Raw genomic sequence first — 13,158 nt, forward strand, 5'->3', positions numbered from 1 at the left:
CGGCAGTCAGGCCGCCTCATGTGCATTTGGTGTTCCTTAAACTTGTGCCTGTTCGGCTGAAGTAGAGAGACTGGATTTTCACTAGCAAGTCGACTTGTATGAGTTGCAACAGTCCGATGACGGGCTGGTTTCAAGAAACGGGTTTCCACAAAGGCCAGTTTCCATTGCCTCACTGCTGGAGTTGTTTTTGGGATGGGTGATGGCTGCATGGTGCACAGTTCCATCTTCCATTGTCAGCAAGGCCTTCAAGAAGTATGGAATTTCAAATGCCACGAATGACTCCGAGGATGAAGTGCTTTGTGGTGTTGAACGTGACAGGATGCTTCCGGCAGCGAATATGAGTGGTCACAATTTTGCAAGCCAGATGGGGAGATGTGAGTGAGGTGGTGGCGCCATGTTCTTCATTGTTAGAGTGGTTCCAATAAAGCTCGCTTCTTCCAAGTGAAAAGAAGTTTAATTTCTTTACAAAAGCATGAAAATCTGTTGCTCATAACATTCGAAGGCATTGATTTTTTTTTTCTTCATACCTTGAGTTAAAAGGTCACGCTACAATCGAGGGCATGTTAGGAAATACCGCATCTCTTTGATGCTGTCCGGTGCACAGTCTGCATTAACCGTTGTGACTGTGCCTGCAGAGAAGACACAGCCTTACAAAAGTCTCGCATTTGCCTGCTGCTCACTTTTTATCTCTTGATGGCCTGGTACTGCAATAAAAGGTCCCCAGAATGGATGCGAAGCATAATTTGATACTGGAGACATTTTTTTTGCCGGTGCTGTGAATATTCCTTTCGAATGGTGCGAGCATGAGGACTCTTCCCACATGAGAGTATAAACGCATTGTCGCAGTAGCCGCCACGCTTGTTGTGAACGAGGTGGAGCAAGCATGTTGAAGCATTAGTGGAACTTCATTCATTGCCAAGAAAGTTCAGAGAATTAAACAAATTTCCATCGTTCTCTCGTTCCTGTGTCCACAACAGCAGTAACCTAAAGTAAAAGATAATGCAACTTCTAACACGATTCCATCAAAGATACTCAACTCTGCGATTTTTCATGGAATTGAGGGAAACTAGGGGCTTTAGACGCGGCACACTGACTCAACCTTTCTGTTCCATTTTTTTTATTTGAAGTTACGAGTAGTGTCGGACCTATTGTGCAAAAATAAAAACAAAGCCAAATTTTTTGTTTTTCCCTCGGTGACAGGATCTGACCTTGATGGGGATGAGTACTCTGTCATCTGGTACCCACCGCTTGTCTTCAAGAGGAACGATGACCCAATGGACTTCTACGACGATGAGGGCGTGGAAAATGAGGGTCCTGTTGAGGTGAGCTCCTCTGGTGGTTCACATTGGGAAGACCATGTTGGCAGACATTTTGGAGCCAGGGAACAGTGTGCATTCAAATTAGGCAGTGAAAGCTCGTTAATTCAGAAAGTCTGTCCATATAATGAGAACAGAGCATTTGCCGAGCTTAGTGATAGGGAATGCGCAGAAGCCAAGTTGCTTCAAGAATGCGAGGCACCTCCCTGTTGATTACCGAGCTAACAGGAAGGCTTGGATGACATTGAACATTTTTCCGTCCTGGCTGCATCAACTTGACTGTTGTTTTGGAGTCTAGAAATGCTCATGGTTGAGGGCAGCTGCAATACTCACTGCAACGTGTTGGACCTTGAGTGGACCGAGCTGGTGTTTCTCCCTCTGAATAGAACTGCAGCCCATGGATCTGAACATAATTTAATGCATCATGTGCAGATACGGAAAGCATGTGCTGCAGTGCATGCTTTTATGTATTGAAGCTGAGAAGAGATACGATCTTACGCTCCTCAATGCTTTTGTGCCACCGGACTGCTGCGCAGAGGAAATGCAATCCGAAAAAGGTGGTGCAACCGCAACCACAGGAGGCGACAGCTTTTTTGTCAACGTCTTACCTTGTTCCATGTGGCTCGCCATTACATGACAGTCGCCGTGTGGGTGACTGAGGACAGAATAACTCAGGAGATCATAGGTGCCGGCAACGATGGTTTATCTGAAGATGACAATGGTGAACAGCTTCCCCAATTCCCCGACCGCTGAAGTGCATGGTGAGAGAAGCCGCAGAAGCCTTGTCCGTGCTGCTGGAGGACAATTAGGAAAGATTCCTAATGGTGCGCGTGCCACGGAGCATCTGGCAGTTGGCGGTACTGTCACCGCTCAAATTCGCCCCCCCCCCCCCCCCCTCCCCCCCCCCCCCAAAAAAAAAAACAGATGATGATTACAAACTTCTTTGGCAAATAGAGATACGTCACGTCACGTTGGAGCAGATTTCATTTTTTTTGTTCATTCGATATTTCGACATTCAGATCATTCGACAGTTTTCGTGCTTCCGTCAGTGTCGAATTAACGAGCTTTTACTGAACATCAGCCTGCAAATAAAAAATAAAATAAAAAGCAGGGTAAATATAAGGACACACTAAAGTGAGTAGTTCTAATTATAGTAGAATCACACTAATGCATAGTAGTTATTGTCTTAATTCGTTAAGGGAGGAGAAGGGGATCAGAACTAACTTTTTCGTTTCTTGGCAGAAAGGACTGAAATTTGGCACACATGCTGCACATTGCAGGGAAGAGACAAGTATAATATTTCATAAAGATATCTTCATTAGTTTTTGTTTTATAAGAGTTTACAAGTTTGTTGCTTGTGGAAAGCCTGGCACAGTAACAAAACGTGGTAATGAGCCGGTACTACTTCGCATGTTTGCCCAAATGTCTAATCTACATCAAGACAGTTTGATTTTTTTTTTTAGTGTGCTAATAATTTTTAACTGAACGTGACATGCCCGTGACTGTGCTTCACTGTATAAAGCCATGTAATTATTGTGAAGTAATGGAATAATTTAAAGGTAAATAAACATTTCAACACTGTCTTTAGGTACAGTGCAGTTTATGGATCTCAGCAGAACAAACTGGATCAAAATCGGTTCAGCTGCTGTTGTGCTACTTATGTTATGCTTTCCACAAGCGAGGCGATCGACAAAAAAACAATTGAGAAAACGGGCTGCAAAGTTTTGCAAGCACTGCAGATTTATTAGAAAGCACCAGAGCTGTAATATTTTGCGTCATTGCTGTCAGGCATCTTTTTGCACCTTTGCCTCTTTGTTTGGTGGGCTTTCCTTCTTCAGGTGTTCTTGGTCCTTTTCTTGAGCCCTCTGGACGGCAAAGGCACCAGGATGTACACGGTCGTCCACTTCTACCTTGAACACCGCTCTGCGTGGCCAGCGCTCCGCGGAGCACCTCTCGTGGGCGCCTGGGGAACTAGCGCGCAAGCGCAGTGACAGCTGTAGGTGGGGCCTCCGCTGCGTCATCTGCTTAAGAGCGGCGGCTCTGCCAAGGCACGCTTGCTTTGCGGTAAAGCTAACTTTGCTTTTGCTATGCGCATGAAAATCGAGAGTTCGGCACGGTTCCTGAGAGGCGCTGCAACTGCGCTTGGTTCTGTGCAGCACATGGTATATCGGGGGCAGTTGCTTCTTGTGTTTTATTTTATTTATGCACTCACAAAAAGGCTGTCACGGGCAAAACTTGCTCGATGCTTGAGCCAAGTCTCCAAGCTGTGACGACACTTCCACAACTTAGTTGCTCAGCTGCTTCGTGCCGAGCAGCTAGAATATTCTCGTGACTCATACGATTCATTTCATCAGCTCAGTTGGGCGCCGCAAAGTCAGCGATGAATTCATGGGGCGGCCTAACTTTAGAGCTTTCAATTTGCGAAACGTTCGATTCGTTACTAACCTGAAAGTAAGAATGTGAAGAAGTTGGGGATTTCAGAGAAAAAGTCTCATCTTTAAGCAGCGCGAAACACAGGACAAGAGGAAGAAACACGAGACGACACGAGCGAGACGACACGAGCGCTAGTGTCGTCTCGTGTTTCTTCCTCTTGTCCTGTGTTTCGCGCTGCTTAAAGATGAATACATTCCAACTCGCCCAGTTTGCTGTTCTTGTTAAAAAGTCTCATAGCATATGGGTGTTACCCGCACCACGGCCTTCATGTGCTAGGGAATTTAACTTGCCTTCGCACCGCCCTAAACTGCTGCTCATTTGCAACAATTTTCTTCGTGCTGTTCATGCAAACAGATAAAAACGTTTTAATTGAATATTTATTTAAGTTCATGCCGGGTAATCGGTACACACAAGAATCAGCGCGGAGTAATTTTAACACGCTGTAGGATGGCGATGAGTATATATTACAACTCTGAAGGCAGTTGCAATGGCCACCACAATCCCCGGTCTTGAGTATTATCGAGAGCTTGTGGGGAAACATCAATGTAGCATTGTGCTCCCGCACCCTACACGGCTTGTTGTCAGACAACCTTTGGTCTGCCGTGCAAGAGCGCTGGGTGGGAGGAACTCGGGGCGAACGCCGAGCTCTTCGACGCACTTTACGGATCTCTTCCAGATAGGATGAGTGCGGCGATTGAAGGTGGCGAAGATGCCACCCGCTTCTAGGCGATTGGTAGCAGCGCCAAGTCGTCGCAAGAGTGTATGTGCTTTCATTTCATCCCGGCTGTTAAACGCAGTCATGGCCATTCTTCTTTCAAAATGCCCATTTCTAACCGACCTTTCCCTTTTTTGTCTTTAGAATTTCTCATTTTTTGTCCCTGTCTATTTAGTTCTCTATCAATTTTTCCCAATTTTTGCCGTTTGTAGCCGGCGCACTGCTGGACTGTTCATAGTCGCTTTCCATCAATCTCTACGACGCCATGCATTGATCAGTGACTTGGCGGAGCCCAGCTTTGAGTTGATGAAAACAATAGTGCAAGTCGCGGGCATATTCTAGCTGCTCGGCACGAAGCAGTTGAGCAGCTAAGTTGTGGAAGTGTCGTCACAGCTTGGAGACTTGGCTCAGGCATCGAGCAAGTTTTGCCCGTGACAGCCTTTACTTTTGTGAGTGCATAAATAAAATAAAACACAAAAAGCAACTGCCCCCAATATACCATGTGCTGCACAGAACCAAGCGCAGTTGCAGCGCCTCTCGGGAACTGTGCCGGGCTCTCAATTTTCATGCACATAGCAAGAGCAAAGTTAGCTTTACCACAAAGCAAGTGCGCCGTGGCAGAGCCGCCGTGCTTAAGCAGACGACGCAGCGGAGGCCCCACCTACAGCTGTCACTGCGCTTGCGCGCTAGTTTTCCAGGTGCCCGCGAGAGGCGCTCCGCGGAGCGCTGGCCACGCAGAGCGGTGTTCAAGCTAGAAGTGGGCAACCCTGTACACCCAAGGTGGCACACATTGCCGAGTAGACTCTTTGGCTCCCTTCACGACTGCCTAATTTACGGCCGTGTCTATTGCGAAAAATGAGGCATGTTCAGAAATCCGAATTCTGCGTGTCAAATGAAGACGCTGGCGTGGTTTGCGAAGCAGACAACAGCGGTCCACTGTGGTTGCCAGCTTGCCCACTGCCGCAGCAGCAACCAATGGGAAGGCGCCTTTAAGACCGGCAGCCAATTGAGTGGCCGCTTTCATTGGAGAGCCCGTGTGACCACCTCTGGCATACCCGTGCTTCAAAAGAAGCACGACTGTTTGTGCGACTGTTACAAGATGGTGACGACAGAAGAATTCAGAAACGGAACGGCATAGCTTAGCTTTCGAACGATAACAAGATGGCGGCGCTCGGTGGTGGGAAAGACGAGATATGACTCTGTGAATTGCAGTGATTTTGTGTGATTTAAAACTGTTTTCTTGCCCTGCGCACTAACATATAAATTTTTCGGGCACTTTTCGTGCGTTTCCATTGAAACCATTTTGATACAACGTAGATGAGGCGTTGCAGATACTGAAAAGCGATTTCGAAGCCCGATTTTAGTGATCTGATCCCCATGTCTCTCCTTAATTTATAGTGAGGCTTTCACAATCGCTTCTTTGCCCCTAGTGTAGAGTGAAAAGCCTGAAAGTTTTCTGCCTTTCTTGATGGTTTCCTTTTCACCCTGTTACAGGTTGCAGAGATGGTTGACTTTGTGTGCAAATACATCGAGCACGATGTCGTGGGGATTATCTCAAACGCGCACCTGGCATGGGCCGATTGGCTCCGTGATGGCATCAGATCAAAGATGTGCATCACACTGGCGCACAAGGTGGCTCGAGCCGTCGACTTTGCCAAGCTTGGCCAGCCTGTGAGTCTGTCGTTGTATCAGAAGCCAGCTGCATACCCAGATTTCATGCAAAAGCACAGCGAGAAGCACACGTACCTCTCGCGACGTGTGTTAGGGCTGTTGTACCGGCAGCTCGATGGAATGGTTCTCGACAGTGTGGGTCCCGTGGGTGACGTTCAACCCGACTCGCGGCTTATCATCGAAGGCCACGAGGACCACATGGATGCAGCTCGGCAGGCTCTAAAGAGGTATCGGTTGAGGGTCCGGTCCCTGCTGGCGACATACGGAATTGCATCAGAAGTGGAGGCACTCTCCGGTGCCGTGATGACCATGGACAGTCGCATTTCAGAGAAACACGATCACACGGATGTCGCTGTGGTTGTGGAGAGCCAGGTGAGAGCTGTGCATGTGCAGGAGCTCAGGAGCTCCAATTTTGGTGCGAGTTGTGAACTGTGTCGAACAGAGAGGCCATTGCAGCGCTCCACAAAACACTGAAAAGATGCACAAACTGCCACCAATAATTGAGGACGAAGTAGGCAAAAGATTGCAATTTAGTGCACATACCTCTTGTTGGAGAGATGTTTCTAGGCAAGCAAACAACTCTATGTGGTGGGATGGTGGTACAGTACCACATGAGAGCCCAGAGGCAAACGTACATTACAAGGCTACATTGCAGGGTTGTTTGTGCTTATGGAGCTGTAATCAAGCTACGGGAACACTCACTGTTAAAGAGACTCGGAGGACAATTAAGCCGGCCTGTATCGATAGACAGCATTTGAGGGACAAAGAGACCGCTCAAACCAAAATTCAGAGGGCACTTAGGACTGCTTACATGCTGTGAAGGCGAAAGCATTAGTGTGTCATCATGAGCATTCGACCTCGGTGCAGGTTGTGCACTGAGAAATGAAATGAAACAAAGACGCGCCTCCGAACGCTGAATCCACAAAGGTTCGAATGAAACACTCGGACACTTGGGTCATATACCTGTCGCGAGCTAGCCTCCAACATGACAGAGGCGTATGCTATATTTAGGGGTTGGACTTTTCGATCTGATCCGAACCAGACTGATAAAAATATGCCAAATTTAATTTTTGATAGTCGGTTTTAACCAGCTAAACTCGGTTTTAACTGACTATCAGAACCGACTCAAAGTTGAAAGTTAATTAAGTAGGGAGGCCAGGGGCATGCTGAGACGCTGGCATTGCTGGGGAAGCCGTGCAGTTGTGCTATTTAAGACATCTTTCTTGTTTTACACTCCTCTGCAGACCGGGAAGCGCCACCTTCTTGCCACCTGCTAGATAAGCACTGTTTGTTCACTATCATCCCCGCTTACAGCAGTTAGTTGGTGAAGTAGATTTATCGAGTGCATGGAGAACACTCACACGAAACTGTGCATGGTCGCCATGAAAAGATTCTTGTTAGGGCTACTGCGACAATTGAGCAGCAGTTCCATCGCTGCCATCAACATGCAGCCCACATGATGCCCCGCCTTCTTGCTCAACCGAGGGCAACAACCCAAAGAAAACTTGTCAGCTATTTCTTAGAAGTAAATTCCACTTGTGTTCTTTACTGCTGGCTGTCTCATTAAACTTGTGTTTCTTTTTTAATGAAGAAAGCGATTTCTTCTACAAGCACACCTCTAAAACAAATTGCAGGTAGATTACGTTAACTACTGGCAAACGAACTGTTCATGCTGACAAAAATGCAGATACACTCTTGACCACACATAATTGGCACATTAAATCATTGAAAAAGTTTGAAAATCATTTGCAAAAAAGAAAACTGAACTTGCATTCCAAAATAAACACCGGAAAAAGACCACCAAATTTAAAAAAATAAAAACCTTAAAGTCCAACCCCTAGATATATTCAACACGAAAACATATGACAGTTTAAGGTATGACAAACTGTGTCACAATTTTGATATGACAGTAGGTTTTTGAGGAAAGGAAATGGCTCAGTAATTGTCTCACACCTGTGTGGACACCTCAGCTGCTTAGGGTAATAGGTAAAGAATCTGGGAAGGCATACAATTGAACGTGCACATGTCATCTGTTCAACTCCCTGTGGCAAGCTAGCCTCCAACTTGACCAGCACGTGTAAGCTATATGCAACGAGAAATCATATGACACCACCCGGGATGCTGTACGTCAAATGATTGCTCACAGTTGTGGTGCAAATGTAGTCGGGAAAACTGGTGCTGCATTGATGTCAGCCAGTGGGAGTGATATACAGTCGAACCTGGCTATATCGAACTCGTTTATATCTAATTACCACGTATATCGAACAATTTCTGAACACCATAATGTTACAATGAGAACATATAGGAAAAAGTACGGTTAAATCGAACAAATATAGCAGCCGCACGCGATATATCGAATTAAGGACAATTGCCGGGGCAGTTGGTACATGATCTCACCGAAAAACAGCGCGCTTACGCGGGACACGAGAAAGGAGAAACGCACACACACAGCGCTTACTTACAACTGCAGGTTTTATTGCATTGCTCACAATCAATACTAGAAAGGAAAAAACAAAAACAGTGGAAGGCGAGGAAGAATTTCTTCTGTCGCATCATGTCGTCATAGTTATTCAAGATATTGAATCTCTTTTCTTCTCAATGCCATCGATGGTGTGCTAACGCATGACGCGGCTTTCCTATCTATGATGAAAGCTTCATACAGCTCGCGCTTGTGCTGGTGATTATATTGCCTCAAGATCTGGCTTTGTCCAAAGTTAGGTGTGCAGTGACAGCCAGACACGTGTTTTGCCAGCGTGCTGCCGTATCCCGTGCAGATGTTAGTGGCGTGCTCTCGTAAACGGTCGTTTATGCAACGTCCACTTTGACCAACATAAGATGCACCGCATGACAGCGGGATCTCGTAAATTACCTCCGTGTCACAGGTGGTGAACATTTGTTCATGCTTCTTACTGCACTGCGCTGCGGCAACTTCAAAACCCTGTAACTCAAGTTCTAATGATAGACAGGATGATAATTTTACCCTTTCTTCATTCCTTGATGTCACAGAAAAAACAGTGGCATACATTTTGGCCAGTTCATTGAGAAAATTTAATGAAACCTGTCGGCAAGAAGTTACCTAACATATTCTATAATGGCACAAGCGCTAGTTTCACATGAAAATAAATGGCATATTCGGAATCAGTGCGCAAAAACATGTTCCGTGAGAACTTTGTGGTTGTGACTATGATATTAAAATTTAATGAGATTAGCAGTTTTTGCTATTACATTTTTGTTGTGTTGGCAAGACATACGGTGGCATACTGGGTGTAGATCCTAGGGCGGCACAAAGTGATCGATTTCATGCTATGCTCGCCCCGGAGTTAGAGCATGGAATCATGGGTGAGTTGCTGTTATTGTTGCAAAACAGAGAAAGTAGAAAAGAACAATGCTAGCCTGATTCCGGGAAAGATTCAGTTCACTACAAGGGAGACAGACACAAAAAAGGACCTGTCAGTCACCACAGGGAGACAATGTGACAAAGCATATGGGTGTGAATGCAAGCTGTGAACAAAATGAACCTGTCATGGTCGCCTGTGAAGGCTTAGAAACCTGTACATGCTCCCATAGGTCAAGCACATCATGGCGTGCACGCGTGCTGACTTCCTCGAGGGCTTCAAGGGCGACTACCAAGAAGCCAAAAAACGGGCGTCTGCCTGGTACCACTGCGCCTACGAGCAAGGCGCTCAGGCTGAGGGCTTTGCATGGTGCGTGGTGGAGGAGCTGTTGGATATTCTGCATCACACAGCGCCGCTCGACAGGCCTGCGAGGGGGAGTATGAGGGACCGAGTGACCATGGCCCTCCTTCCCCGGAGAGACCAGACTGATGTCTCGTTCGAGAAGGCCCTTCTCAACAACGCTTACAGGCTGCTCATACGCTGGCTGAAGGGCAACAAGGGATGCCTCTGGGGTGACAACTCGGATGACGCGGCATCGTACCTCAAGCGCACAAAGGCCACGCTGGATGAGACCTTGCGGCAGCTCGACAGGAAGTTTGGGCTGGCACGATTGCGGAGACAGCCCGCCCTGCTGCTAGTGCACTGCCTGAGAAACTTTGTGCAGAAGAGGCAGCAGCATGGCGGCAGCAAGCTGGACAGCATCCTGGCCGACCTGGCAGAGCGGACGCTGCACCGGCTGCTTTACCCAAGCCAAGAGATGAGGAATGGTGACCTTCCGCTGGAGGCCGTCACGCCTGTGGGGCCGATGCGGACCCAGACCCTACTGCTGCCCCTCTGTGATGACAACGAATTTTTCCTGAAGGCGATGCAGCAAGAACATAGGTTCCGATACCTCCTGCAGCACTGGGTGCAGCTGAAGAAAGTCGAGTTCGTACCCTGGAAGGACGTGCGGGGGGACTGGTACCTGCAGCTCTTGGCCACTGGGAGTCCATGGTCCATTGACAGGCTGAAACGGACCATAATCCACGAGCGGTTTCGTGATGAAATGAAAAAAATTCTCGCCGATGAATCTGACATTGACAGGTAAGCTGACATAGAACTGTTTGTTGTCTGCTTTGTGGTGGGTTCCACTCCATCAGGGGAGGCTGAGTTTTATTTTGAAACAAGAAAATAGTTTGGTATGGTTGTAACATTAAGGGGGGATGATAGGCTGAAGGGTCAACTTTTGAACTGCTGCGCCAATTGTGATCAAATTTTCAGGAATGGTGTATCGTCTTCTCATTGGAATACATTCAAAATTTCAGCTCTCTAGCTTAACCAGAAAGGAATTTATAGCTGTCATATTTGAGCAATCAGGTGTGTCAGCTTAGGAAAACTATCATTTTAAAAATAGTGAAGATAGACTAATTGTTTTTGATAAGATATCTTTTAGATGGTTTATAGTGCAGGATAAGGCCAGTCGAATGTTTTTTTATACCATTTCTGTAAAAATGTCATCGCTCTAAAAACAAAGTTCAATTTTTTTTTTTTTGTCATTACATGTTAGACATCTTGAAATATTTTGCGTTAAAAAATTTTTTGCGACCTCAAAAGTACCTTATCGTGTTCCTGTGAAAATTTTAGTCAAGAAACCACCTTGAAAGCAGCTGTCAGCAATGCAGTTTGGAAATGATTGTTTTCCTGAAGGTTTTGTTTTCCCAAAAAGTGCAAACTGAGAAAAATGAGTTCAAAGATTTCAGAACATGCTATTTTATTCTGGAGGAAGAAAAAATTGAAGTGGCCCCGCTCGATAGGTCTGACCCTCCTCTTCAACACGGCGCTGCTCTGTGGCAATTGCTCCAAGCCTTCTTATCTTTTTTTCAGCTTTAGAGCTGTCCATAGCCCTTGTCTTCGCTTGCAAAAGACTTTGGTGGGTTGCTTGCAAGACATGTTTCATCGTCTGAACTCCATGCTTTAGATTTAGCTTGTCAAGCACTCTCTTGATGCCACATGCACCCTTGTGAAATCTAGCACAGCCAAGGCTGCTGCAGTTTCCATGGTTCTCGGTGACTCAAATTCAGTCTTCGGTCACTTCTTCCACACTAGCGCATTGAAAGACTCGTTTGCATTTTGTGTCTGCATTCTTGAGGATCGTGCGAGGAGCTCTGGCTTGCTAAGCCTGTTGTAGAGAGGCACAAGTTCTTTGGCAACGTCTCTGCTGAATGCTGGACAATGGGGTCTTGGCACTGACGGCTTGCCAGCTTCAACTAGGGCTTTGTGCCGATTGTAGTGGCACCAGGAAGTCTTCACCATGTGGTCAAGCGCCGTGTTGTGGGGCTTCTCCAGTCATGTATGAATGAAAAAGTGTCGCAAGTACTCCTCGCTGTATTTTTGTCACATCTGGAGCATTTTCTTTCAGGGCAGATGCATAGTAAGCAGTGAGCTTTTTTCCCACGCTGTTTGTCAGCTTCCCTTTGCCTCTTAGATCTTTCGTCATTTTCTTTAGTTTTTCAATTCCAGCATAAACACGGTTTGCGACATGGTTTATGCAGTCCTCCTTCACAATCTATCATACAGCTACAGACTGGAGACATGCAGGAAAGATTTGCTATAGCCATCACAGAGCACTGTGGTGTATTGCATGCTGTGAAGCTCCTTAGAGCGACTGAATATTATGCCTGCAGCTTGCACTTCCATGGCATTGGACGATTCAGTGAAATTCTTCTGGCAGACCTCACTGTGGGCTTTCTTCCAATCTTGATGTCCATTGTCACCTTCCTTGGGGCCATAGTTGCAGCCATGGCAATAGTTGCACTGCACAGAAAAATCCAGCACCAACCCTGTTTCCAGCTCAATAGCAACACTGAGCCCAAAGTGTGAGGCGTGGCCGCGTTTATGCCAAGTCTCGTCATAACTTATACACAAGTTCAAAAGTTGTGTGGAGCTAGCAACTCAGTTGATTGCCCTCACAGCGGCTCCAGCTTCATGTCTAACATCACACGCAGCTTCCATAGCAGTTCTGTGCACCTTCTCTGCAACTGTCTGGTATGTTTCGTGGTGCATGGGCATCGGTGCGTCCATACCGGCAAAAAAGTTTGCCACGGTTTGGTAGGGCATGCCGCAGTTAAGGCTTGCAACTACGAGGTGCACCGAAAGCTTAGGCTGCCGACTGGACTTCACCGGCGGAGTGTGTGCGGCCTTCTTGACTTCACCACACCGGCTACACATAACGACAAACTCCAGATTCACACCCGCAGAGCAGTTTCTTCTAAGTCTAACGACTGGCTGTGGCAATGCGGGCGCAGAAGCGATGTTACCAACACCTTGATGGCTGTAACTTTTGTGAAACGTTACCGCTATAACGACAAACTCCAGATTCACACCCGCAGAGCAGTTTCTTCTAAGTCTAACGACTGGCTGTGGCAATGCGGGCGCAGAAGCGATGTTACCAACGCCTTGATGGCTGTAACTTTTGTGAAACGTTACCGCTATAACGACAAACTCCAGATTCACACCCGCAGAGCAGTTTCTTTTAAGTCTAACGACTGGCTGTGGCAATGCGGGCGCAGAAGCGATGTTACCAACGCCTTGATGGCTGTAACTTTTATGAAACGTTACCCGCTGGGCGCCGGCGTTTCCTCGCTGTCGT

The 13,158-nt window shown here is 46.9% G+C and overlaps 1 protein-coding gene across 3 annotated transcripts in view; it reads left to right on the plus strand.

The window, feature by feature from the left end:
* LOC144109451 (uncharacterized) overlaps positions 1-13,158 on the plus strand; it is a 63,135-nt gene that overhangs the window by 44,034 nt on the left and 5,943 nt on the right. For all 3 annotated transcript variants that reach the window (XM_077642247.1, XM_077642246.1, XM_077642248.1), the window contains exons 10-12: positions 1,201-1,322; positions 5,959-6,507; positions 9,703-10,613. In XM_077642247.1, the coding sequence (XP_077498373.1) occupies positions 1,201-1,322; positions 5,959-6,507; positions 9,703-10,613 (1,582 nt within the window). The remainder of the gene's footprint in view (positions 1-1,200; positions 1,323-5,958; positions 6,508-9,702; positions 10,614-13,158) is intronic.

This window comes from Amblyomma americanum, chromosome 11 (assembly GCF_052857255.1).
Source record: "Amblyomma americanum isolate KBUSLIRL-KWMA chromosome 11, ASM5285725v1, whole genome shotgun sequence".
Taxonomy (NCBI): domain Eukaryota; kingdom Metazoa; phylum Arthropoda; class Arachnida; order Ixodida; family Ixodidae; genus Amblyomma; species Amblyomma americanum.